This window comes from Talpa occidentalis, unplaced genomic scaffold, assembly GCF_014898055.3.
Source record: "Talpa occidentalis isolate TD23 unplaced genomic scaffold, MPIMG_talOcc4v2.1, whole genome shotgun sequence".
Lineage (NCBI taxonomy): Eukaryota > Metazoa > Chordata > Mammalia > Eulipotyphla > Talpidae > Talpa > Talpa occidentalis.
The window spans coordinates 74,171,786-74,197,884 of record NW_026555331.1 but is presented as its reverse complement, the minus strand read 5'-3'; the positions used below and the strand labels follow the sequence as shown (position 1 = coordinate 74,197,884).

The following is a 26,099-nucleotide window of genomic DNA, read 5'->3' as shown; positions in this document are numbered from 1 at the left end:
TGGTAAATAAAGATGCCAACATATCAATATTAACTCTAAATGTAAATGAATTAAACTCATCAATAAAAAGACACAGATAGCAAGCTGGATTAAAAAACAAAATCCAACCTTCTGCTGTCTCCAGGAAACATTTAAACACAAAAGAAAAACATAGACAGAAAATAAAAGGTTGGAAAACAATCCTACAAGTAAATGGACCAAAAAAGAAGGCAGGAACAGCTATACTTTTATCAGATGAAATAGACTTCAAATTAAAAAAGATAAAAAGAGACATAGTCAGACACGACTTTATGATCAAGGGGACAATACATCAGGAAGATATAACACTCATCAACATATACTCACCAAATGAAAGAGCACCAAAATATATTAGAGAATTATTATTAGCTCTGAAAGCAGACATTAAAGAAAATACATATATAGTGGGAGACTTCAACACCCCACTCTCACCAATGGACAGATCAAAGAGACAAAAAATAAACAAAGACACTAGATCCCTGAATAAAGACATAGAACTCATGGACTTAACATACATCTATAGGACATTGCACCCAAAAAAATCTGAGTACACATTTTTCTCAACACGCACAGATCATTCTCCAGAATCGATCACATACTGGGCCACAAGACAAACATCAACAGATACATGAAGATCAAAATCACTCCAACTATCTTGTCCAATCATAAAGGCATCACACTAGAAACAAATCATGAAAAGAAAATAAGGAACCCTCCCACTTCATGGAGATTGAAATCGACACTACTGGAAGACCACTGAACTAATGAGGAGATCAAAGAAGAAATTAAAAAATACTTTGAGTTGAATGACAAAGAGGACACCACTTCCAGAATGTATGGGATGCAGCAAAAGCTGCAATATGAGAGGAAAATATATAGCAATACAGGCTCACATCAACAAACAAGAAAGAACTCAAAGAAACAACCTAATCTCACATCTCAAAGAACTAGAAAAAGAACAACAAAAAAACACCCTGAAGCCAGTAGAACAAAGGAAATAATAAAAATCAAAGCAGAAATAAACAAAATAGAAATTAAAAAAACAACAAAAAAAAAACAATGAAACCAAAAGTTGGTTCTTTGAAAAAATAAACAAAATAGACAAACCTCTAGCCAGGCTCTCAAAGAAAAAATGGGAGAAAACACATATAAATAGGATTATAAATGAAAGAGGAGAAATCACAGCAGACTCAGTAGAAATCAAAAGAATAATCATAGATTACTATGAACACTTATAGGCAAAAAAATTCAATAACCTAGAAGAGATGGACAAATTCCTAGAATGATATAATCATCCAAAGTGGAACAAAGAAGAAATAGAGCACCTAAACAGACCAATTACAAACAGGAAATTGAGACAGTAATCAAAGCACCCCCAAAAACAAAAGCCCAGGCCAAGATGGCTTCACAAATGAATTCTACCAAATATCCAGCAGTGAATTAGTGCCTATCCTACACAAACTCTTTCAAAAAATTGAAAAAGAAGGACTACTACTAAATACATACTATGAAGCCAACATTACACTAATACCAAAACCAAACAAAGACAGCACAAAAAAAAAAGAAAATTGCAGGCCAATCTTCCTAATAAACACTGATGCAAAAATCCTCAACAAAATCCTTTCCAACAGAATCCAACAATGCATCAAAGGGATAATACACCACGATCAAGTGGGTTCACCCCAGAGGCATAAGGATGGCTCAGCATATGAAAATTGATCAGTGTAATCCAACACATCAACAAAAAGAAAAATAAAAGCCATATAATCCTATCAATAGATGCTGAGAAAGCATTTGACAAAGTCTAACATCCATTTATGAAGAAGGCCCTTGAAAGTCTCAGGATAGAAGGAACATACCTTAAGGTGATAAAAGCCATATACAGCGAGCCCACTGCCAATATTATTTTCAATGGAGAAAAGCTGAAGGCCTTTCCTCTAAGATCAGGAACAAGACAAGGATATCTTCTCTAACGTCTGCTCTTCAATATAATACTGGAGGTCCTAGTCAGGAAATAAGACAAGAGAAAGACATACAAGGAATCCAAAAGGGAAAGAAGTAAGACTATCACTATTTGCAGACAATATGAAATATATGTAGAGAACCCTAAAAACTCCAGAGAAAAACTACTTGAAATAATTGATTTGTTCAGTAAAATAGCAGGATACAAAATCAACACACAAAAATCAGTAGCCTTCCTATACACAATCAGTCTGAAGAAGAAGAAATCAAGAAAACCATCCCTATTATAATTGAAACAAAAAAAAATCAAATACTTGGGAATAAACCTAGCAAAAGAGGTAAAAGACATATACAAAGAAAATTATAAAACACTGTTAAATAGAAAACACATAAAGATATGGAAAGACATCCCTTGCTCATGGATTGGAAGAATTAACATTATTAAAAGTCCATCCTACCAAAAGCACTTTACAGATTCAACACTATTCCAGTAAAAATCTCAATGACATTCTTCAAAGAAATAGAACAAATACTGATGAAATTCATTTGGAACCACAAAAAAAAACACAAATATCCAAAGCCCTACAGATGAAAACAAAGGAGAAAGGAGGTATCACACTTCCAAACTTCAAGCTAAACTACAAAGCCATAATGATTAAAACAGTTTCATATTGGAACAAAAACAGACACACAGACCAATGGAACCAAATAGAGAGCACAGAAATAAAACCACACTTACAGGGACAACTTATCTTTGACAAAGGAGCAAAGAATATACAATGGAATATGGACAGTTTTTTCAATAAATGGTGCTGGGAAAACTGGACCACCACATACAAAAAAATGAAACTAGACCACTACTTCTCACCATGCACAAAAATCAACTCAAAATGGATAAGAGAACTGGACATAGGACCTGAAACCATAAAATATATAGAAGAAAATATAGGTAAAACACTTAAAGACATTCATTGCAATAACATCTTTAAAGACTGATTACCCAAAGCAAAGAAAGTCAAGAAAAAGATAAACACATGGGGCTACCCTCCCCCATCCACAAAGTCAGCACTCTCTGACCAACAGAAAGGAGGAAAAAACAAAAAACTAAAACACCCAACAAGAACAATCTATGCATCAAGTGGGTCTGTGAGTGGAAAGGAACTATTTTAGCCACCACACCCCGTGAACTGGAGCTGTGGAGAACCCTGCAGGATTCACTGCGGAGGTGAGTGAGTGGCTCCAGGTGCCATTAGAGAAAATCAAAGGCTTCTGGAGACCTACAAACAGCCCCAGGCCAGCCGGTAAGCTTGTGTGGAAAAGCGGAGCACTTGAAAAGGATACACGGATCACGGCTGCCCAGGTCCCCGTGCCTGCGACCTACGCTTGCGGGGAGACGCGTGGGGGCCCTCACTAAGGTGAATGTCCCTCACTGAGTAATCAGAAACCAGGCACCCGGACACGGGAACAGGGTGCAAAAGGCGCCATTTCTGCGAATACTGAACTGGGCTACAGCCCGCATCCTGGACTTGAGGGCTTTGGAACTGAGACCCAGGGCACGAAATTCAGGACATGGTTCCCCATGACGGTGGGGCACAAGGCAGACACAGCACCCCAAAGCCGTTGAGGCTTTCCCCATCACTCCTACTCTGTTCCCCAGTCCCACGGGGTAAAAAAAACAGCTCTCCAAGGACACTAGGAGAGATCTCTGGCGCCACCTAGTGACCAGAAAAAAAATCACCAACACCCCATAGAATAGGGACCTTTCTTCAGTAAAGACTGCTTGAAACCTGCAGAAGGCTCCCAGAGGAGTCAGAGGTGACCTGCGAAGTTTGCTCAAGCCAGGCCCCTTCTGACCAGCAGTCCGAGCCCAGAGAGGGAGTGGGCACCCACGGCCGGGAAGATCCAGAGTGCAGGAGAGTGTGGCTGTCTCCGAATTGCCATTTTAGAATAGGGACCTTTCTTCAATAAAGACTCCTTGAGAGACTGGGCACACAGGGGAGTGCATCCCTGCATCGCCATTTTTAGAACAGGGACCTTTCTTCAGTAAAGGCTGCTTGAAACCGGCAGAAGGCTCCCAGAGGAGCCAAAGGTGAGCTGGGAAGTTCACCCACGCCGGCCCCTTCTGGCCAGCAGTCCAAGCCCAGAGGGGAGCAGGCACCCATCCCAGGGGCAGACCGGGTGCGCAGGAGAGTGCGTCCCCACATCGCCATTTTAGAACAGGGACCTTTCTTCAGTAAAAACTGCTTGAAACCTGCAGAAGGCTCCTGGAGGAAACAGAGGTGAGCTGGGAAATTCGTCCATGCCAGGCACCTTCTGGCCAGCAGTCCAAGCCCAGAGGGGAGCAGGCACCCACCACTGGGGCAGACCGGGCATGCAGGAGAGTGTATCTGCATAGCCACTTTAGAACAGGGACCTTTCTTCAATAAAGACTGCTTGAAACTTACAGAAGACTCCCTATGGAACCAGAGGGAAAGGTTCTCTATGCAGTCAGACGTGAGCTGAAGGACCCCACAAGCCTGGTCCTGCCTGGCAGGAAGTTGGAAACCAGAGAGGGATCCAGTGATTTGGAACCCAGAGTGCAATCCAGCTGCCCCACCTCCAGGGAAGTTTGTGGGACTTCAAGACACACCTTTGTAATTAAACACAGAAGGAGGAAATATTCTGGGACAGCGACAATTAACATACTCAAAGTACCACTGCCTCATTTAGACCAACAGTTCCCGAACCCCACAAAGAGTACACCAAAAAGATGCCAGCCCATATCAGCAACACACTGTCCCAAGGCATATGGAAAATTAGAAAACAGGCAGTAGGGAGTAGAAAAACTAACTGCAACCCAACAACTTCTCAGGAAAAAGGCACACCACAAAAAGAAAACCACCAGAATGCAATGACAGTAACTTGGAAGAACTTCCGAGCCTTCCAGAAAGAGAATTTAAAATTGCTATGATTAAAAAACTGACAGAAGTCATAAAGGAAAACAATGATAAGGGAAAAATAATCGATGATCAGAAGAATGAAATTGAGTCCATAAAGAGGGAAGTAAAAGAAATGCAGGAGATCGAAGAATTAATGGAGGCGCTAAAGAACTCTGGGAAAAGCAATGAAAGCAGAATAGATGAAATGGAAGAACGAATAAGTACTCTTGAAGACACAGAAATAAAAAGATCCAAAACAGAAAAGGAAAGAGAAGTATGAAGCAAAAAGACTGAAGAAAGACTTCGGGAACTATCTGACTCCATGAGGAAAGGAAATATAAGAGTTATAGAAATCCCAGAAGGAGAGGAGAAAGATGTAGGAACAGAGAAAATATCCAAGGAAATAATTGAAGAGAATTTCCCAAATGTGAAGAAGGAGCTGAAAATTGATATACAAGAAGCAAGAAGAACACCAAACTTCCACGACGAAAGGAAAAATACAGCAAGACACTCAATAGTAAAGCACCCAAGAATCCAAGACAAGGAAAAAATAATGAAGCTGATAAGAGGGAAGAAACAGATAACATTCAAAGGAAAACCAATCAGACTGACATCAGACTTCTCTGAAGAAACACTACGGGCAAGGAGAGAGTGGAGGGACATAGTCAACAGACTCCAAGAAAACAGATGCCAACCAAGAATACTCTATCCCACAAAGCTCTCCTTCCTCTATGAAGAAAGAATAAGGACCTTCCCAGACAAACAGAAACTCTGGAATTTCATTACGACTAAACCCCCACTCCAAAAAATACTACAAGGAGTCCTAAAGCCAGGACCTCAGAGGGATGAATAACAACAAAAGAAGGCCAAAAAAAAGTTATTAAAAGAATAAATAAATAAAATCAAAGGAAAGACAAACACAATGGCAAATACAGATGCTAACATATCAATATTAACTCTAAATGTAAATGGACTAAACTCTTCAGTAAAAAGACACAGAGTAACAGGCTGAATTAAGAAACAAAACCCAGCCTTTTGAGGTCTCCAGGAAACACATTTAGCTACAAAAGATAAAAATAGACTCAAAGTTAAAGGATGGAAAACAATCCTACAAGCAAATGGACCAAAAAAGAAAGCAGGAACAGCTATACTTATATCAGATAAAAGAGATTTCAAACTCAAAAAGATAAAAAGAGGCCCCAACAGTCACTACATTATGATCAAGGGGACAATACTTCAAGAACAAATAACACTCATTAACATATATTCACCAAACGAAGGAGCACCAAAATATATCAGACAATTATTGTCATCTTTGAAAACAGACATCAGAGAAAACACATACGTAGTGGGAGATTGAACACACCACTATCAACAATGGATAGATCAACGAGACAAAAAATAAGTAAAGACACTAAAGCTCTAAATAAGGATATAGAGTGCTTGGGCTTAACAGACATCTATAGAACACTAAACCCAAAAAAATCTGAGTACACGTTTTTCTCAAGCACACATGGATCATTATCCAGGATCGATCACATACTGGGACATAAGACAAACATCAGCAGATACGCTAAGATTGAAATGATACCAACCATCTTTTCTGACCATGAAGGCATCAAACTAGAAATAAATCATAAAAATAAGGCAAGGTTCACTCCTACCTCATGGAGATTGAAACCCACACTACTGGAAGACCACTGGACTAAAGAGGAGATCAAAGAAGAAATTAAAAAATTCTTTGAATTGAATGACAAGGAGGACGCCAATTTTCTAAATGTATGGGATGCAGCAAAAGCAGTAAAAAGAGGAAAATATATAGCAATAGAGGCTAACATCAAGAAACAAGGAAGAACTCAAAGAAACAACCTAGTATTGAAGCTCAAAGATCTAGAAAAAGAACGACAAAAAACCCCAAAACCAGTAGAAGAAAAGAAATAATAAAAACCAAAGCAGAAATAAATGAAATTGAAACTAAAAAAACAGTCCAAAAGATCAATGAAACCTAGAGCTGGTTCGTCAAAAAAATAAATAAAATAGACAAACCCCTAGCCAGGCTCACAAAGGAAAAAAGGGAGAAAGCACAAATAAACAGGATCATAAATGAAAGAGGAGAAATCACAACGGACACAGCAGAAATCAAAAGAATAATCAGTAACTACTATGAACAGTTATATGGAAATAAGTTCAACAATCTAGAGGAGATGGACAAATTCCTACAACTCTACAATCAACCAAAGCTAGATAAAGAAGAAATAGATCACCTAAACAGACCAATTACAAGCAGCAAAATTGAAATGGTAATCAAAACCTCCCCAAAAACAAAAGCCCAGGACCTGATGGATTTACAAATGAATTCTACTAAACATTCAGAAATGAATTAGTGCCTGTCCTTCACAAACTCTTCCAAAAAATTGAGAAGGAAGAGACAATACCAAACACATTCTATGAAGCCAACATTACACTAATACCAAAACCGAATAAGGACAACACAAAAAAGGAAAACTACAGGCCAATCTCCCTAATGAACACTGATGCAAAAATCCTCAATAAAATTTTAGATATCAGAATCCAACAATGTATCCATAAGATAATTTACCACGACCAAGTAGGATTCATGCCAGGGACACAAGTATGGTTCAACATCCGAAAATCAATGTTATCCAAAACATCAACAAAAAGAATTATAAAAACCATATGATAATATCAATAGATGCTGAGAAAGCTTTCAACAAGGTGCAACACCCATTGATGATAAAAGCCCTTGAAATTCTTGGGATACAAGGAACATACCTCAACATCATGTAGGCCATATATGACAAGCCAACAGCCAGTATCATTCTCAATGGTGAAAAGCTGAAAGCATTTCCATTAAGATGTGGAACAAGACAAGGATGTCCACTCTCACCACTGCTTTTCAATATAATACTGGAAGCGCTAGCCAGAGCAATAAGACAAGAGAAAGACATCCAAGGAATCCAAATAGGAAAAGAAGAAGTCAAACTATCACTATTTTCAGATGATATGATAATATACATAGAGAACCCCAAAAACTCCACAGAAAAACTAATTCAACTCATCAATCAGTTCAGTAAAGTGGCAGGATACAAAATCAACACGCAAAAGTCAGTAGCCTTCCTATACACAAACAATATATCTGAAGAAGAAGAAATAAAAAAAAAAAATCCCTTTTATTATTGAAACAAAAAAAATCAAATACTTGGTAATAAATCTAAAAAAAGAGGTAAACGACCTATACAAAGAAAACTATAAAACACTATTAAAAGAAATAGAAGAAGACATAAAGAAATGGAAAGTCATCCCCTGCTCATGGATTGGAAGAATAAACATTATTAATATGGCCATCCTACCAAAAGCAATATACAGATTCAATGCTATTCCAATAAAAATTTCAATGTCATTCTTCAAAGAAATAGAACAATTATTGATGAAATTCATATGGAATCATCAAAAACCCCAAATAGCCAAAGCTCTCCTGAAAAAAAAAGAAGGAAATGGAGGCATCACATGCCCTGACTTCAAACTATACTACAAAGCCATAATCATCAAAACTGCATGATATTGGAACAAGAACAGACACACAGACCAATGGAATCAAATAGAAAATCCAGAAATAAACCCACAGATTTATGGTCAACTAATCTTTGACAGAGGAGCAAAGAATATGCATTGGAGCAAAGAAAGTTTGTTCAATAAATGGTGCTGGGAAAAATGGGTCGCAACATGCAAAAGAATGAAGCTTAACCACTACCTAACACCGTGCACAAAAACCAACTCAAAATGGATTAAAGAACTAGACATAAGACCTGAAACCATAAAATACATAGCAGGAAATATAGGCGAAACACTACATGATATGCACATCAAAGACATCTTTGCAGACACATCACCCAAAGCAGTGATAGTGAAGGCAAAGATAAACAGCTGGGACTACATCAAATTAAAGAGCTTCTGCACAGCAAAAGAGACAAAAACAAAAACAAAGAGAAACCCCACCGACTGGGAGAACATTTTTGCATACAACACTAATGATAAAGAACTGATGCAAAAATCTCCAAAGAGCTGATGAGACTCAACAAAAACAAAGAAAATAATCCAGTCAAAAAATGGGCAGAAGAGCTGAAAAGAAACCTCTCTGAAGAGGAAATGCAAATGGCCAACAGGCATAAGAAAAAATGTTCAACATCACTTGTAATCAGAGAAATGCAAATCAAAACTACCATGAGATACCATCTTACACCAGTGAGAATGGCACATATTAAAAATACTAGCAACAACAAATGTTGGCTAGGTTGTGGAGAAAAAGGAACTCTCCTCCACTGTTGGTGGGAGTGCAAACTTGTCCAACCACTATGGAGAGCTGTGTGGAGATTTCTGGACCTACTAAACATAGAGCTTCCATATGATCCAGCAATTCTACTCCTAGGTATTTACCCAAAGGATACAGAAACATCCATTCCAAAGAGCACCTGCACCCCTATGTTTATAGCAGCACTGTTTACAATAGCTAAGCTTTGGAAACAACCCAAATGCCCAAAAGTAGATGACTGGATCAAGAAGATGTGGTACATATACACCATGGAATATTACTCAGCATTCAAAAAAGATAAACACATGCAATTTGCAGAAGCATGGATGGCGCTGGAAGGGATCATGCTCAGCGAAATAGGCCAGGAAGAAAAAGAAAAATACCGGATGGTCTCACTCATAGCAGGAATCTAGAAAACTTAAATAAGGGACCAGGAAAATGAATAACTATGAGAAAGTAAAAATCAATATCAACAAACAACTATGAACCAGAGACACTCTACGGGGGGTGGGGGGCATGGTGGGGAGGGATTAGGGTCAAAATAATGTGCTTGCAATTGTATGGGGAATTTAAAAATAAAATTTATTATAAAAAATTTTAAAAAAAGATAAACACATGGGATTACATCAAACTGAAAAGCTTCTGTACAGCAAAGGAGACAGTAACCAAAACAGAGAGATAGCCCACTGATTGGGAAAAAATCTTTGCACTCCATTCAACTGATAAGGGACTGATCACAAAGATATACTTAGAACTCACATGACTGAACAAAACAAAATAAACAATCTAGCCAAGAAATGAGTAGATCCTAAAAGACATTTCTCCAAAGATGAAATGCAAATGACCAACAGGCATATGAATAAATGTCAACATCCCTTACAAACACGGAAATTGAAACCAAAACCACATTGAGATACCACGTTACAACAGTAAGAATGGCAAATATCAAAAAAACAAGCAACAACAAATGTTGGTGAGGATGTAGTGAAAAAGGAACACTCCTACTTTGCTGGTGGGAGTGCAAACTGCTCCAACCACTATGGAAAGCTGTCTGGAGGTTCCTCCGTCTACTAAAAATGGAGCTACCATATGACCCAGCGATTCCACTCCTAGGGAACTACCCAAAGGACACAAAAACATTGATTCAAAAAACTGCCTGTACCCCTATATTTATTGCAGCATTATTTACAATAGGTAAGACCTGGAAACAACCCAAATGCCCAAAAATAGATCACTGGATCAAGATGTGGTATATAAACACAATGGAATATTACTCAGCAATTATGAAAGATAAAGCATGCCATTCACAGCAATGTGGATGGAGTTAGAAGGTGTTACGCTCAGTGAAATAAGCCAGAAAGAAAAAGAAAAATATTGGATGGTTTCACTTATAGCAGGAATATAGGGGAACCCAATAAGACATCAGTATAAAAAAATAATAACAGTACAAAACACAACAGCATAAACAGACAATTATAAATCAGAGACATACTGCAGGGGAGGAGGAAGGAGAGGAATTAGAGGGAGGGAGGGAGGAGAATAGGGAACTGAAGTGATGGTGCACAGGTGCATTGGTAAAGGAAACTATGGGGACTACACCTGTGGGGTGTTGGGGAAAACAAATATTGTTTAAAAATGAACAAGGATTTAAAAAAATTTTAAAATTAATAAAAAATCATAGGGTTCAAAAGAAATAATAAAGAGAGGAAGAAACACTTCATGAACTATCTGACACCATGAGGAAAGATAATATAAGAATAATGGGCATCCCAGTAGGGGAAGAGAGAACAAAAGAAATAGGGAGCATATTTAAAGAAATTATTGGGGGAAAAGCCCCAAACTTGCAAAAGTAAATAAATACACAAATCAAGAAAGCTAAAACAAAACCAAGGAACCTAAACAAAATGAGACCAACACCAAGACATATAGTGGTGCAACTTCAAGAGTTCAACTCGAAGAAAGTCTATCACAGTGGGCATATTGAAAAAAACAAATAACCTATAAGGGAACCCAGATCAGGTTAACATTGGACTTCTCAGAAAAAAAAACATTGTGGGCAAGGAGAGAATAGAAAATATTCTACTGGAGAAAACTTAGAGCTAAAAATTGCTAACTAAGAATGCCTTATGTTGCAAGGCTCTACTTTAAATATGAGGGATATATAAAGGCCTACTCAGACAAAGAAATAATAAAGGAGTTTTCAAAAATTAGATCCACCCCTCCAGGAAATATTGAAAGGAACTCTGGTATCTAAGCAAGATAGAAAAACACGAAAAGGACTAAAAAAGAAAGAGATATAACCACAAAACTAAAGATAATATGGCAGCAACAGAATGTCATATAATAATAATCTCTCCAAATATCCACAGACACATTCACCAATTAGAAATAAAATATCTGGTTGGATTAGCAAACAGAATACAAGCTTCTGCTGTTTCCAGTAGACAAAATTGAGCTCCAAATACAAAAATAAACTCAAGGTAAAGAGTTGAAAAACAATATGAGAAATTAATGAAACCCAAAGGAAAACAGGGACAGCCATATTTATATCAGACAAAATAGATTTTCAGTTAAAAATGGTAACAACATAGGGTGAAAGATATTGGCTAAGGGAAAAATACATCAGGAGGACATTACATTCATCAACATATACTTACCAAGTGATGGAGTCCCAAAATCTATTAGGTATCTACTATCAACTCAGAAAACCAACATCGGAAAAAACACATTTTTGGTAGGAGATATCAACACCCCACTTTCACCAATGGACAAATGAATAAATAAAAAGAAAATAGAGACATAATAGCTTTAAACAAAGAATTAGAACTTATGTACCTAAAGGATATCTCTAGGACATTTGCACCCACAAAAAAACAAAACATACTTATTATCAAGCTCATATGTGTCACTATCCAGGACAGACCCTATATCAGGCCACAAGAGAAATATCAACAAATTCATGAAGTTGAAATTATACCTTATATCTTCTTGGCCATAAAGTTACTGAATTACAAATCAACTACAAAAAGAAAAGAAAGAAATGCACTAATACATGCAGACTGAAAAATACTACTGAACAATCACTGGGTTAATGAGTAAATCAAAGAAGAAATTTAAAAAATATCTTGAGACAAATGATTATGAGGACATAACATTTCAGAATGTATAAGACACAGCAAAAGCACTACTAAGAGGGAAGTATATAGCAATACATTCCCACATTAAGAAACTTAGGAAGAAGCCAGATAAATAACCTTGTTTCTAATCTCAAGAAAATAGAAAAAAAAAAGAACAAAAGAATCCAAAAGGCGGCCTCCCTGGTGGCGCAGCGGTTGAGCGCTGGGTTGCGAAGCTGCCCGCAGCCTCTGCAGTGCTGGTTTGATCCCCGGCTGCTCCCTGGACACCGGAGGAGGGTCCCACATGGTGCGCAGACCTCTCCTGCCGCCTGCTGCTCCCCTCCGCAGTGCAGTGTACTTTTGTCCTTCTGCCTGCTCTGCTCCCGCTCTGGCTCTGGTGAATTCTCTCACCCTCCCGCGCTTCTGACTGTACCCGGTGCTTATATGCATGTATGTATAAATCAATCAATCAATCAATCAATCAATAAATCTTTAAAAAGAAATAAAAAGAATCCAAAAGGCAGTAGAAGTAAGGAAGTAGTGAATATTGTGACAAATAAGTGAAATAGGTTTCAAAAAATCAGAAAGGTCAATGAAATCAAAAGCTGGTTCGTTGAAAAAAAAATGAACAAAATAGACAAACTTCTAGCTAGGCTCAATAAGAAAAAAAGAAAGAAACTCAAATAAATAGGATCAAAAATGAAAGAGGAGGTGCAGCAGACCTCTCCTGTCTTACCTGCTGATTTCACTTAGCAGTGTTTTTCAACAAATCTGCCCTTTTCTCTTCTCAAGAAGAAAGGAAGAAAAATGAAGGAGAAGTTAACAAAGACACTGCAGAAATTCAAAGGATAAGAAAATTACTACAAATATTTATAAGCAAACAAGTTCAACAATCTACATGAGATGGACAAATTCTTAGCATTGTACAAACATCCAAGACTGAAAATAGAAGAAATAGAAATCCCAAACAAACCAATCACAACAATGAAATTGAAACAGTAATCAAAACTCAAAAAATATAAAAGTCTAGGAGGAGATGACTTTACAAGAGAGGTCTACTAAACTTTCAAAGACAGACTAATACTGAACCTGATCAGACTTTCTGAAAATTGAGAAAGAATTTCTTCCAAACATATTTATGAGTCCAACCTTACACTAATACCAAAACCAAAAACAACACACACAAAAGAAAATTCTAGACCAATATCCCTAATGAATACAAACGCAAAAATCCTCAATAAAATACTAGCAGGCCAAATCCATTAATGCATTATACATCATGATCAAGTGGGATCTATACCAGGGACACACATCTGACAATAAGCCAATGTAATTCACCACATCAAGAAAAGAAGATAAAACCCTTACGATCATGTAAATAGATGCCAAGAAAGCATTTTATAAGGTTCAGTATCCATTAATGGTGAAAACCCTTGAAATATTGGGATAAATGGAGACTATTTTAGCATAATAAAAGCATATATGACAAACCCACAGCTAGCATCATTCTCAATGGTGAAAAATTGAAAGCCTTTCCACTAGGATCCAGAAATAGGACAAATGTCCACTCTCACCAGTACTATTCAGCATATATTAGGCAAGAAAAAGATAAAAAATGAATCCAAATTGGGAAAGAAATAAAGTTATCATTTTTTGCAAGGGATATGACAACAGACATAAGAACCCAAAAGACTCCATGAAAGACTAATTAAAACGGTAAACAGTTCAGCAAAGTGGCAGTCAGCAAAATCAACACAGAAAAATCAGTTACCTTCCTATATACAAATTATGAACTAGAAGAAAAAGAAATTAAGAAAGCCATCCAATTTAAAATTACAACAAAAATAAATAAATAAATACCTAGGAATAAACCAAACAAAGGAAGGAACCTATACAAGGAAAACTATAACATTTTGCTAAAAGAAACAGAATACGCAAAGAAATGGAAAGACACTCCCTGCTCACGGAATGGAAGAATTAACACTGTCAAATCAATTTACAGATTTAATGCAATTCCTGTAAAAATTTCAATGGCATTCTTCAAAGAAATGTGACAAAAATCACTGAAATTCATATGGAACAGCAAAAGTACTGTAGGGGCAGGATGGGCCCTGAGCAGGTTTTGTAGGACCCGAGCAGACAGGCAAGTAAAGGTGGAGTCCTGGGGCTCTCGGTGGCTTTCTCAGGCTTTTATTGAGCTTTATATGCATTGCAGCAACCAGGTACACGGCACGCAGGGGTTCCCGGGGGCCAGGAGGCCAGCAGGCCCCTAGGCCCCAGGCAAGCCTTCACTCTGGGCTTCTCTGGCCTTCTTTCACTCCTTCTCTCTCCTGCCTCTCTGTCTCTTGCCTCTTTCCTGTTTCTGCTTCTCTCAGTGACTATCTCAATACTCCTCCCATGGCCCACAGAAGTAAACAAGTCAGCAAAGTAACAAAGTAACAACTGTAGGTGTCCCAATAGGCAGGGAAATCCTAATGGTGGGAGGGCAGAAATGCCTGTAAAACCATTTACCCTACAAGCACTCATGACAAAAAACGGGGAAATGTCCAGACTTCATTATTATACTATAAAGCCATAATAATTAAGATAGCATAGTACTGGGGCCTCCCTGGTGGTGCAGGCAGTTGAGCGCAGCCTTTGCAGTGCTGGTTCAGTCCCTGTCAGCCTGGGAGGAACCCACATGGCGAGCAGACCTCTCCTGTCTCGTCTGCTGCTCCCCTCAGCTGTGTATTTTGTCAGTCTGCCTGTTCTGTTCCCTGCTCTGTCTCTGGTAAATCCTCTCACCCTCCTGCACATCTGGCCTGTACCCCAGTTCTTGTATAAATGAAAAATAAAATAAAATAAATCTTTAAAAAAAAAAAGATAGCATAACAAAAAACACACAGACCAAGAGTCCAAAAATAAAACCACTCAGGGCATCCCTGGTGCTTAAGACACAACCTGTGAAGCTATCCGCAGCCACTGCAGCACAAGTTCAATCCCTGGCTGGCCAGGGAGCTACCCACATGGTGCAGCAGACCTCTCCTGACTGGTGCGCTGCTCCCCTCAGCACTGTATTTCAGTCAGTCTGCCTGTACTGTTTCCCACTCTGTCTCTGATGGGTCCTCTCACCCCCCCCACACCTCTGGCCTGTACCCCAGTTCTTGTATGCATAGATAAATCTTTAAAAATAAATAAATAAGGGCCTCCCTGGTGGCGCAGCGGATGAGCGCTGGGTTGCGAAGCTGCCTGCAGCCTCTGCAGTGCCGGTTCGATCCCAGGCTGCTCCCCGGCCACCAGAGGAGGGTCCCACATGGCGCGCAGACCTCTCCTGCCGCCCGCTGCTCCCCTCAGCAGTGTACTTCGTTTCTGCCTGCTCTGCTCTCCGCTCTGGCTCTGGTGAATTCTCTCACCCTCCCGCACTTCTGACTGTGCCCAGTGCATGTATGAACAAAACAAACAAACAAACAAACAAATAAATAAACAAATAAATAAAACATGCCTCTATAAAAAAAAAATTTAAAAAAAATTTAAAAATAAATAAATAAGTAAAACCACTCATATATGGACAGATAATCTATGACAAAAAAGCAAGAAATATACATTGAAACGAGAAATGCCTCTTCAATAAATGGTGCTGGAAAAACTGGACTACCACATGCAAAAAAAATGAAAGTAGATCACTAGCTTACACCATACACAAAAAAAAAAATCTCAAAATTGATAAAGAACTTGGATGCGAGAGCCAAAACTATAAAATACATACAAGAAAACAGGCAGGGCCTCCCCGGTGGCGGAGCGGTTGAGCACTGGATTGCGAACCTGCCCACAGCCTCTGCAGCGCAGGTTCGATCCCTGGCCACCGGGCAAGGATTCCACATGGCGCACAGACCTCTCCTGCCGCCCACTGCTCCCCTCAGCAGTGTACTTCGCCCGTCTGCCTATTCTGCCCCCTGCTCTGGCTCTGGTGAATTCTCTTACCCTCCCACACTTATGACTGTACCCAGTGCTTGTATAAATAAATAAATAAAAAGAAAACATAGGCAAAACACTTCATGGCATAAGCTTTGGAGTTATCTTTGTGGATTCATCCCTAACAGTAAAGAAAATAAAGGAGAATATGAACACCTGGTACTACATCAAACTAAAAAGCTTCTGCACAGCAAAAGAGATTACCAAAATGAAGAAGTACTCTGCCAAATAGCAGAAAATATTTGCCAACATACCTCTGAAAAGAGAATGAGTTCAAAGATATACAAAGAACTCATGCAATTCAACAAAAAGGAAACAAGAAACCCCAACGACAGATAGAAAAGCTAAGTAGATACTTCCACAAAGACAAACAGAATGCCAAAATGCACAGGAAAATATTTCAGTCAATCTGCCTGTACTGTTTCCCACTCTGTCTCTGATGGGTCCTCTCACGCCCCACACCTCTGGCCTGTACCCCAGTTCTTGTATACATAGATAAATCTCTAAAAATAAATAAATCATCAGCAAAATGCAAATCAAAACCACACCAGTGAGAATTATCCATATTAAAAAGACCAGAAACAACAAGTTCTGGTAAGGGTGTGGAGACTGTTGTTGACAACATAGACTGGTCAAGCCCCTATGGAAAGTAATAGGGAAGTTCCTCAAAAGATTGAAAATGGATCTGTCATATGATCTAGCATTTCCATTCTTAGGTAGCTACCCAAGGATACCAAGGAAAACATAAATTTGAAAGGAAATCTGCATCCCTATATTTATTGCAGCACTGTTTTCAGTAGCCAAAATATGGAAACAAACTGAATTCCCAAAAGCAGATGCTTAGACAAGAAAATTTGGTTTTCCAAACACAGAATACTACCCAGTTATCAAAAAAGATAAACTCATGCCATTTGCAGCAACCTGTATGGAGCTGGAAGGGATTATGCTAACAGAAATAAGCCAGAAGGAGAAAGATAATACCAACTGTTGTCACTTACATGTGGAAAACAGAAATCAAAGAGTCAGATAAAGGCAAACATTAAAGCCAACCCTTGAAAGCTGACTATACTGAGGCATCCCAAGGGGGTGGGATGAAAATAGTGGGTGGCAAATGGCACAATGGACTATGGTGGAGGACTATAGTTGCTTTGATGGTGGGATAGCTACAGTGACCGTACCTAAAGGGAGAAGTCCTACACTGTCAAAATATTAACAAGTATATTTGCAAGGTGGGATGCGCCAATCCTTTTAGTGTCACAGCTGGATCTAAGTGTTTCTGTTTTCTTGTGAGAATTCATGAATTCTCTCTCATGGACAGAGAACCAACTTCTTTATTTTTTTTTCCCATTTTGCAGTCTCTTTGAAGAAGAGATTATGTCTTATGTCCCATTGCAAGCTGCCTTCCACCCAGGGTACAGTTTCTCTCCCCGCTGTTCTCCCTGTTCATCACCTCAGAGCTCCCCAGGTAACTGGAGTATCTGGCAGTATATCTCCTGTGAGTAGCCATCTGTGTTTACGCCAGATGAAGGTGGACAAGGAGCGTTGTTTGTCTTCTCTCCCTTCTCACCTCTCACTTTTCTTATCAAAAGCACATTGTATAAAGTGTCCATAAATGAAATTTTATTTGAACACAGCCACACTTATTTGTTTACATATTTTCTATGGCAACTATCACACTGTAACATGAGTGTGGAGTAGAAACAATGGAGACCATATGGTCAAAAGCCTAAAGTATTTACTATTTGGTCCTTTACAAATATATTTTCAGTCTGCCTACTCCTTCTTGAGATTGCAAGTATTTTCCAAATGTACTGTCCAAGCATTCCAAAGGGTCTTACCTCATAAAGGGTCTTCCTTTCTGAAATATTCAGACTTATGACTCAAAATGTTATTAAATGCCAATTTTGGTTACTTTTCAATGTTATATTCTGTCTATTGGGGGCCTCATATGTTCCATGAAAATGCCAAAGAGTTTTCTCATATGGTGAAATTGTTCCCCTAAAGTTTTCTTTCTTTTAGAATTAATTTACTTGGTTGGTAGGTATTTTCCATCCCCAATGATCTTTTCAGTGCAAAAAGAAGATACTATTTGCTAAGTTCATCAAGATAATTAGTTTAAGTCAAATCTACACCCTAAATGGGATCCATCCAGATATTGGGGAGTTGTCCCATATTTTTGGATTGTATTATCACATTGTTTTAGATCTGGTTGTTTATGATTCAAGCAGAGCAGGGTAAAGGAGAGGCCTGGAGCCCTCGGTGGTTTTCTCAAGCTTTTATTGAGCTTTTACATGTAGTGTAGCAAGCAAGTACATGATAGGCAGGGGGGCTGAGGGGCCGGGCTTCTCTGGCTGTTCTCTCCCCGGCTCTCTCTCTCTCTCTTTCTCTCATATCTCAATACTGCAGTCATGGTCCACAGAAGTAAACAACACAACTTAATAACAATGTAACAAATGCAGGTGCCCACCCTCAGGTATGTAATCCTAATGGTGGGAGGGCATGACACTTCCACTTGGAAGCCAATGGGGAAATTCAGAAAAGAAACACAATTTAGCAATATGTTCTGTCCTCAGAAGCATTGTCTCTCTCAGTATCGCTCAATACTGCCATAGGTCTCTAAAACTAAAATATCTCTAAGTTTGGCTCTTCTACATCATTTTATTTAGAATTGTCTCGTAAAGGTAATTTAACTATTTGTTGAAATCTATTTTTAAGTCAGTATCTCCTTGGTACTTCCTCCAAATAAGTGTACCAAGGGGGTTGTTAAGGAACTGTCCAACGCATGCAACCTCTAAAATGCGATGTAATTGAGAGTCCACAGTCTGGGAAAAGGAGGACCAGGAGGTTTCTCTCTTTCAGGACAATCAAGTTTCCAGTGCACACCAGTTACTTTTGGGACACAGAGCCTTCCACTTAGAGGAAGTGTTGGTCTGCAGTCTGCATACTGAATTGCCATTTTGTTGCAGAGATTATTATGTCAGTCTAATAATGTGCTTCTATTTTTGGACAAAGCTTTTGGAAGTAGAGTGTTATTGTAACATAATTCTGTGTAAGATATATGTTGCAAATAGTTTTTGCTAAATAAGAATTACTTGGTTAACTTTTATAAAAGGAATCAATTGTCCTTATAATAGGATACAGGTATTACTGATGCCATGAATCCAAGCAATCAGCAATTCATTTTCTCAAAGTTTTTCTTCTCCTAGCTTTGAACATGAGGTCCCAAATTACATAAGCCAGATATTTTGAAGTTAAATTTCACAATTTCCATTTTTCTATACCTTTATGAAATTAACCTAAGTTTACAGGAAGAGTGAATCAAGGTTCCAAAGTACGTTGTAAAGCAGAAATTATTAGAAAAATGCATAGGATGACTATTGGGATAGTGGTAGGCCATTTGTCATGTTATGAAAGTACACTTCAGTCTCCTGGACTGAAAATTATACTTGTACAAATACAGACTTATATACTAGTTCTACCTGTATTGTGAAACCTGGCATTTCACTGAAAAAAAAAAAAACCAAAAACCACTTCAAGTGATGGCTATTTTGTTCCCTAATACTTCAAGTACTGCAGTGCCAAAGGTGGCCTCAAAGGCTGGTGGCCTCCAAGCTCCTTTGCTTACAACAATCAGATGTATTTCCCCCCAGTTGCTATCATCCACCAAATTCTTGATCATTCTCAAAGACTGTGACACCTGTTTAATAGTGCCCCTTTCCTTTCTAAGTCTCTCTGTCATTGCAGAAGACTTCTGCATACACAAGGACACCTGTTCACACCTCTTGCTTTTCTACTGAATGACTATTCTCACACTCACCTTCTTGCCCTGTTGTCATCTCTAAAATCAATTGTCAAACATCCATTTCCCATCCAACATTCTTACTTTACCACTCCCCTTAATATTATCCTTTGCCTTCACCAGAATCTCCAGTTCATGCACCAATCTCCGCACCCTTTCCTTTCTGGTAGTCTTTCACTATTCCAGTTTGAGGCGTGGTTGATCATTTCAGGAATATCCTTGCCAGTGCCCTAAACTTTCCTGATCCTTTCCATTTCTTTTGTAGAAATCCACCCCTAGATAAAACTCAAGATCTGCTTCTCTGCATGTGTAGTCAGGCAAATTCACCTGGTAGAGCAGATTACTTATTATAAATTAGTTGCCTATCACCTCACTTGAATCTTTAATTACCCCAAAGAAAATTCTACCACATTTCTTTGGTAAAATCACTCTCTTTTCTACTGCTTTTTGAAACATTTACACACCTCCTCAAACCTCTAACTCCTGTATTTTCCTCCTAGCAAATTATATCCTTTCTTCCTTCATCAAGAAAATTAAAGCCATTAGACTTTTCTCAAATTATGTTACCATCCTATAAACCTAACAAAGATATTAATACTCCCTGTGCAACAGAGGTGCTGCTGCTAACAAAATTTACCATGACCTCTTGACACCCAATCCAGTGGTTTTTCAGCATTCAGAAATGCAGCATAGTATGCATTTCATTTATTTCTTTGGCTACCTTTGCCAACTCATCCTTAATTTCCTACCATCCTTAAAACTCAGCTCCAGGTTTTTTCTCTTATCTCTCAAATTATTTATCTCTGCAAACATTCAGAGCTATGGCCATTAAAGACAAAGGTTATGATCTCAGTCCAAAATTTATTCTTGTTCCCGTGTTGCTCATTTCAATGAATGTCACCACAGTCCACCTCTCCCTGTAACCCACCTCTCCCTTACTACCTATGTCCGAATCATTGCTTCCTAAACACATCTCTATTCACTCCTCATCTCCACTGAAAATGTCCTAATCCAATTTAGATTCTAAATATATTCTAATCCTCTCTAGTTTTTTCTCTCTCTGTGAAAAACAAACAAAAAGCACTAAGAAAACCTTGTTTTCATAACTTAAGTTACATTGTATTGTGCTTATGTTCTTTATCCTATTTGATTTGTCTCTTGCTTGCCTCTCAAACCTTAATTTGTAGCACTCTGGTAATCACACCCTGTATTCTAGGCATTATTTACATCCTGCTGTAGTACAGTTGTACTCTATTTAGATTACTTTTTTTTTTTTTAGTTTATCTCTTCCTTAGTTAAATGAAAGTCTTCCCTGACTCACTCAATCTAATTTATGCCTTTTTATTCTTCAGATATTCCCCAAAGGAAACTTTCATGAACTTGGTCAGAGTGTTCTATGATTTCAAAAACTGAATCCCTTCCCTTATGAATGACAATCATCTCAACTTATAATTATATTCTCATTTCTGTGAGTTTATTGATATCAGTGTTCTCTAGATTGTAAATTCAATTCTTTGAATATAGTTATTGAAAGGGAAGATCATGATTCTGGCCTTCTGTAAAACTTGGAGGGGAATGTTATGTTTTTCATTCCTTTCTCATTAAAAGATATACAAAGATAATAAAGTATTCACAAAGCACCCTACATGCTTTAAAAAAACTCTCCTCTATTATATTATTATTATTGTAATTATTATTATTTACAAGATAATCTAATATAAATTTATAAATGTTCTGAGCCTTACTGAACAGATGTGCATATATTAGCATCAATATAGATAAGGAAGTACAGCAAGCACATATCTTATTATCCTTATTGCCTCTTTGTAGTTACAGCATTTCTCATAATATAGCATCTTACAAGAACTATTTAATTTGATTTATATTGTTTTAAATCACTTAAATAAAAGTAAGCCAAGGAAAAATGTGCAAAAGAAATACAAACTGAAATAACTGAGATGGAAAACACAAATGTCACCAGAATTCATTTTTCTCTTTGTTATTTCTGTTTATTATATAAGTAACTGAAAGAGTGATAGAAATCAAAGGAAGTTTCTTGGAGAAATACAATATGAAGACATAGGAATGACTCTCTGGTTGGCCTTTCCTCTACTATTGCCCTGCACATATTATTTGATTAAAAGTGATCACAATCAGCCTGCATGCTTCTCTTTGCAGGTTTACAGAGAGCCAGTGCAAGAGCACCTTCACCCTACCGAAGAGACTTTGAGGCCAAGCTCCGCAATTTCTATCGAAAATTGGAAGCCAAGGGATTTGGTCAGGGTCCAGGAAAAATTAAGTGAGTTATCCTGTGCTTGCAACTGGATTCAAATAGTAGATTTGTCTATGCTCTTCTCTGTTTTCCTTTGTAATAATCTTTGGAGATTGAATACTATGGTGTGGTAACAGTTATTTTTATAAGCAGGAGGAAGGGGGAAAGTTCGGAAGTTGAAAAGAACAAAAAATTAAGTTAAGGACCTCCCTGGTGGTGCAGGGGTTAAAGTCCCAGCACTGTCAAGCTATCACCAGCCACTGCAGCAAAAGTTCCATCCCCTGCTAGGGAGCTAACCCACATATGGTGCAGCAGACTTCTGTTTTGCCCCCTGCTCCCCTCAGCAGTGTATTTCAGTAGATCTGTCTGTTCTGCTCCCCACTCTGTCTCTGGTGAACCCTCTCACCCCACCTCCTGCCGCACATCTAGCCTACACCTCAGCTCTTGTACGCATAAGTAAATAAAATAAATCTTTTAAAAATGAAGTTAGGAAATTGCAAGGAAAACAGAAGGAAAGAAAAAAAGGAAGGAGAGACAAGAAATAGCATATTTCAGAGGCACAAACAAAATCAATGGTAGACCTATTCAGAAAGCAAAGAATCTCAAGCTAAATAAAAAATCATACATTTCCCTATAGATTTTTGGGGAAAATTTTAATGTATCAAATTCATGTACTCTGTAACTTTGTGGTGAAGTCTAAGTAAAAAGTGTTTTTCCCTTCTGAGTTTATTATTTTCATCTTGCAAATCCAAACTCAGGAATCAAACTTAAATCATTCTTTTTGAATTAACCAAAAAGAATCTTAAAACTAGTCCAATGTGATGGAAAGAATCTAATTTTTATAATTGTGCTTCTATAGTGTACATCTTTAAAAAAAAAAAAAGATTTATTTATTTATTTATTTATTTATTTATTTATTTATTTATTTATACAAGCACTGGATACAGTCAGAAGTGCGGGAAGGTGAGAGGATTCACCAGAGTCAGAGCGGGGAACAGAACAGGCAGACTGATGAAGTACACTGCTGAGGGGAGCAGTGGGCATGGCAGGGGAGGTCTGTGCATCATGTGGGACCCTCACCCGGCCAGCAGGAATCAAACTGGCACTGCAGAGGCTGCGGGCAGCTTTGCAGCCCAGCGCTCAACCACTGCGCCACCAGGGGAGGCCCTATAGTGTACATCTTATCCTTGTAGACCCAGTGTTTTAAAGAGTGTTTGACTGAGTCCATTACTAAACTGACAGAACTTGCACCTTGCCGTTTCCTCTCTTTGGAGAGACTAGAGAGTGAGATGATAACCTTGGGCACTCACAGCTCATCTAAACCAATCTCCAACATCGGAGCTTCAGAGCCACCACTCAAAACCACCCACAACTTCTTCTCCTCAGACTTGTCATCCGCCGGGACCACTTGTTGGAGGGAACCTTCAATCAGGTGATGGCCTATTCCCGGAAAGAACTCCAGCGAAATAAGCTCTACATCACCTTTGTTGGAGAGGAGGGGTGAGACACTAACTGTTTTTGCAAATACTACACCAATGTGGGTAAACCAGAGCCCCCATATCATGAGTGATTTTTCTCAAGAAATAGCAGGGTAGCTCTTAGTCCCAAGATGATTCTGATCATGTCCTTTCAGGATGTCTTTCTCTCCAGGTATTGCCAAGTTTTAGATTTCAAGTCCTTCAAACACTTGTGGTTACATGATCAAAGTAAAGTGTAAGCCAAAATTATAGTATATATAGTCCTAAAATACCAGCTCTTTGCTTTGTCAGGTGATAGAAACTTCTAAGTAACTAAATACCAAATTTTCCTGTAAATTCAACAGCAAAGTATCTCCACTGTGGAGAGCAAGCCCACTCAGGAAGGCATATCAGAATAAACTTGGAAGTTCACACATAATGCACAAAAGCATGCACACCGGCACTGCTGTATAAGAAGTTCTTTTGTGCCTCCCCCCAACCGAGTCCTTGTTTTAAATGGACCAGCTGTAGATTTTATCTAACAGGTATTATAAAACAAAAAAGTCAAGGACTAGTGGCATAAAAGTTCATTCATACACAACTGAGTAAGAACATTCCCAAACCAATTACTACATCTTCATTTTCTAGAGAAAATTGATTGAAACTCATTGGGTTCCACTTTAACAAGTTTAGACTGCTCTCTGAATTCCCCAGGATAACTCTGAAAGAACACACTAACACCTGGACAAAGTTAGACTCTCACCCCAACACCATGATCACCACCACCTCCTTGCATCTGTAATGAGCTTCCTGGGTTTCTGTTTCTCTGCAGCCTGGACTACAGCGGTCCATCTCGAGAGTTCTTCTTCCTTTTGTCTCAGGAGCTATTCAACCCTTACTATGGACTCTTTGAGTACTCTGCAAATGATACTTACACAGTGCAGATCAGCCCCATGTCTGCATTTGTGGAAAATCATCTTGAATGGTAAGATCTGGAAATTTTACTTATGTTTGAGAAGTTCCAGTTTCAGAATCAACGGCATTTCTTGAAAGTCACTGCAATTAGAGCAGTGGGCCAGATATTATAAGGGGTGATAAAAGTGAATAAAAAAAAAAACACTAGAAGAAAGACTGTTAGTCTTCACCCAGAATACAAAATAACTAATAAATTGCATGATAATATGTCAAGTGCAAATTCATGTAAGATATAATACTTGCCTTCTGAGGAGACACTAAGTAACGAATTTTGCACATTCAGGTAGAGCTTATTCCAACTGTGGAGAGTGATATAACCTATGGTATAGAATATATGATTACAGATTATACTTAATATAATCCCTTAACTTTCTATTAGCTTGTGAACATGAAATTTAAGATGGTCTCTTAGCATGTTGATTTCCAAAGATGAACACCTGAAACTTATACAGTGTTGTAATGCAATATTCCTAAAACAGAGGCATTATCCAGGAAAGTATCCAATGTTCTGAAACAAACCTTGGAGTTAAGAGGTTTTCTAGTATAGAGAGAGAGAGTGACATCATAAATGCAAAGAAAACTCACTGGACCTGCGGGCACTCATTTGTTTCTTAAGAGTAGCTTCAGTCACTTTTCACAGGGGAAGGTGCCTAACCTGCTGCTCATCCTCCAGTTTTAATCTCACTTTATTACCCTCTACTCACTTCTGGGTGAAGGGGCTAAAGAGGCTGTGTCAATGTGTCAGTTGTACTTTATTGTTTTAAGGAAGAAAGTGGGAGATACAGGAATTAGCAGCATGTTCTGCACAGGCCATGTATAAAGATCAGAAGAACCTGCCCTGGGTACTTCTGAAGCTGCTAGTTAACTGTTATCATTCCCAAGGGAAGGACCTTGAGGACTTTCATTCACTGACATTCCAACTCTTATTGAAAATATTTACTATATAGTCAGAGATAAATTTGCAGGTAGCTTTCTGAGCAACTGGCAATCTAACCAGTGCTGGTACAAGTTAGTGTCCTTTCAGCATTACTCATTAGAAGGGGAGGCAGGCAGAGACCTTCCCTCTAGCCAAAGTTCCAACTCAAACCATCAGTCCCCAGAATCCTGGGCTGGCAGAGAAGCCATCAGTACAGATTGTTTCCGACTGTGTGGTGCACCTCATGTAGAGTCCAACTGTTCTCTCGTCAGCGCTCGGGGTCCTGGGTGAGGAGGCCACTTTCATTTGGGTGGTTGCCAACTGAGCATGCTTGAGACTCTTTTTTAACTATGAACAAGAAACCCTGTGCAGCTGTGATGTTTCA

The 26,099-nt window shown here is 38.5% G+C and overlaps 1 protein-coding gene across 13 annotated transcripts in view; it reads left to right on the top strand.

Moving 5' to 3' along the window:
• Positions 1-26,099, top strand: part of HECW1 (HECT, C2 and WW domain containing E3 ubiquitin protein ligase 1) — a 544,009-nt gene that overhangs the window by 476,975 nt on the left and 40,935 nt on the right. For all 13 annotated transcript variants that reach the window (XM_054692293.1, XM_054692292.1, XM_054692290.1 and 10 more), the window contains 4 exons: positions 17,651-17,760; positions 22,273-22,393; positions 23,753-23,866; positions 24,656-24,808. In XM_054692293.1, the coding sequence (XP_054548268.1) occupies positions 17,651-17,760; positions 22,273-22,393; positions 23,753-23,866; positions 24,656-24,808 (498 nt within the window). The remainder of the gene's footprint in view (positions 1-17,650; positions 17,761-22,272; positions 22,394-23,752; positions 23,867-24,655; positions 24,809-26,099) is intronic.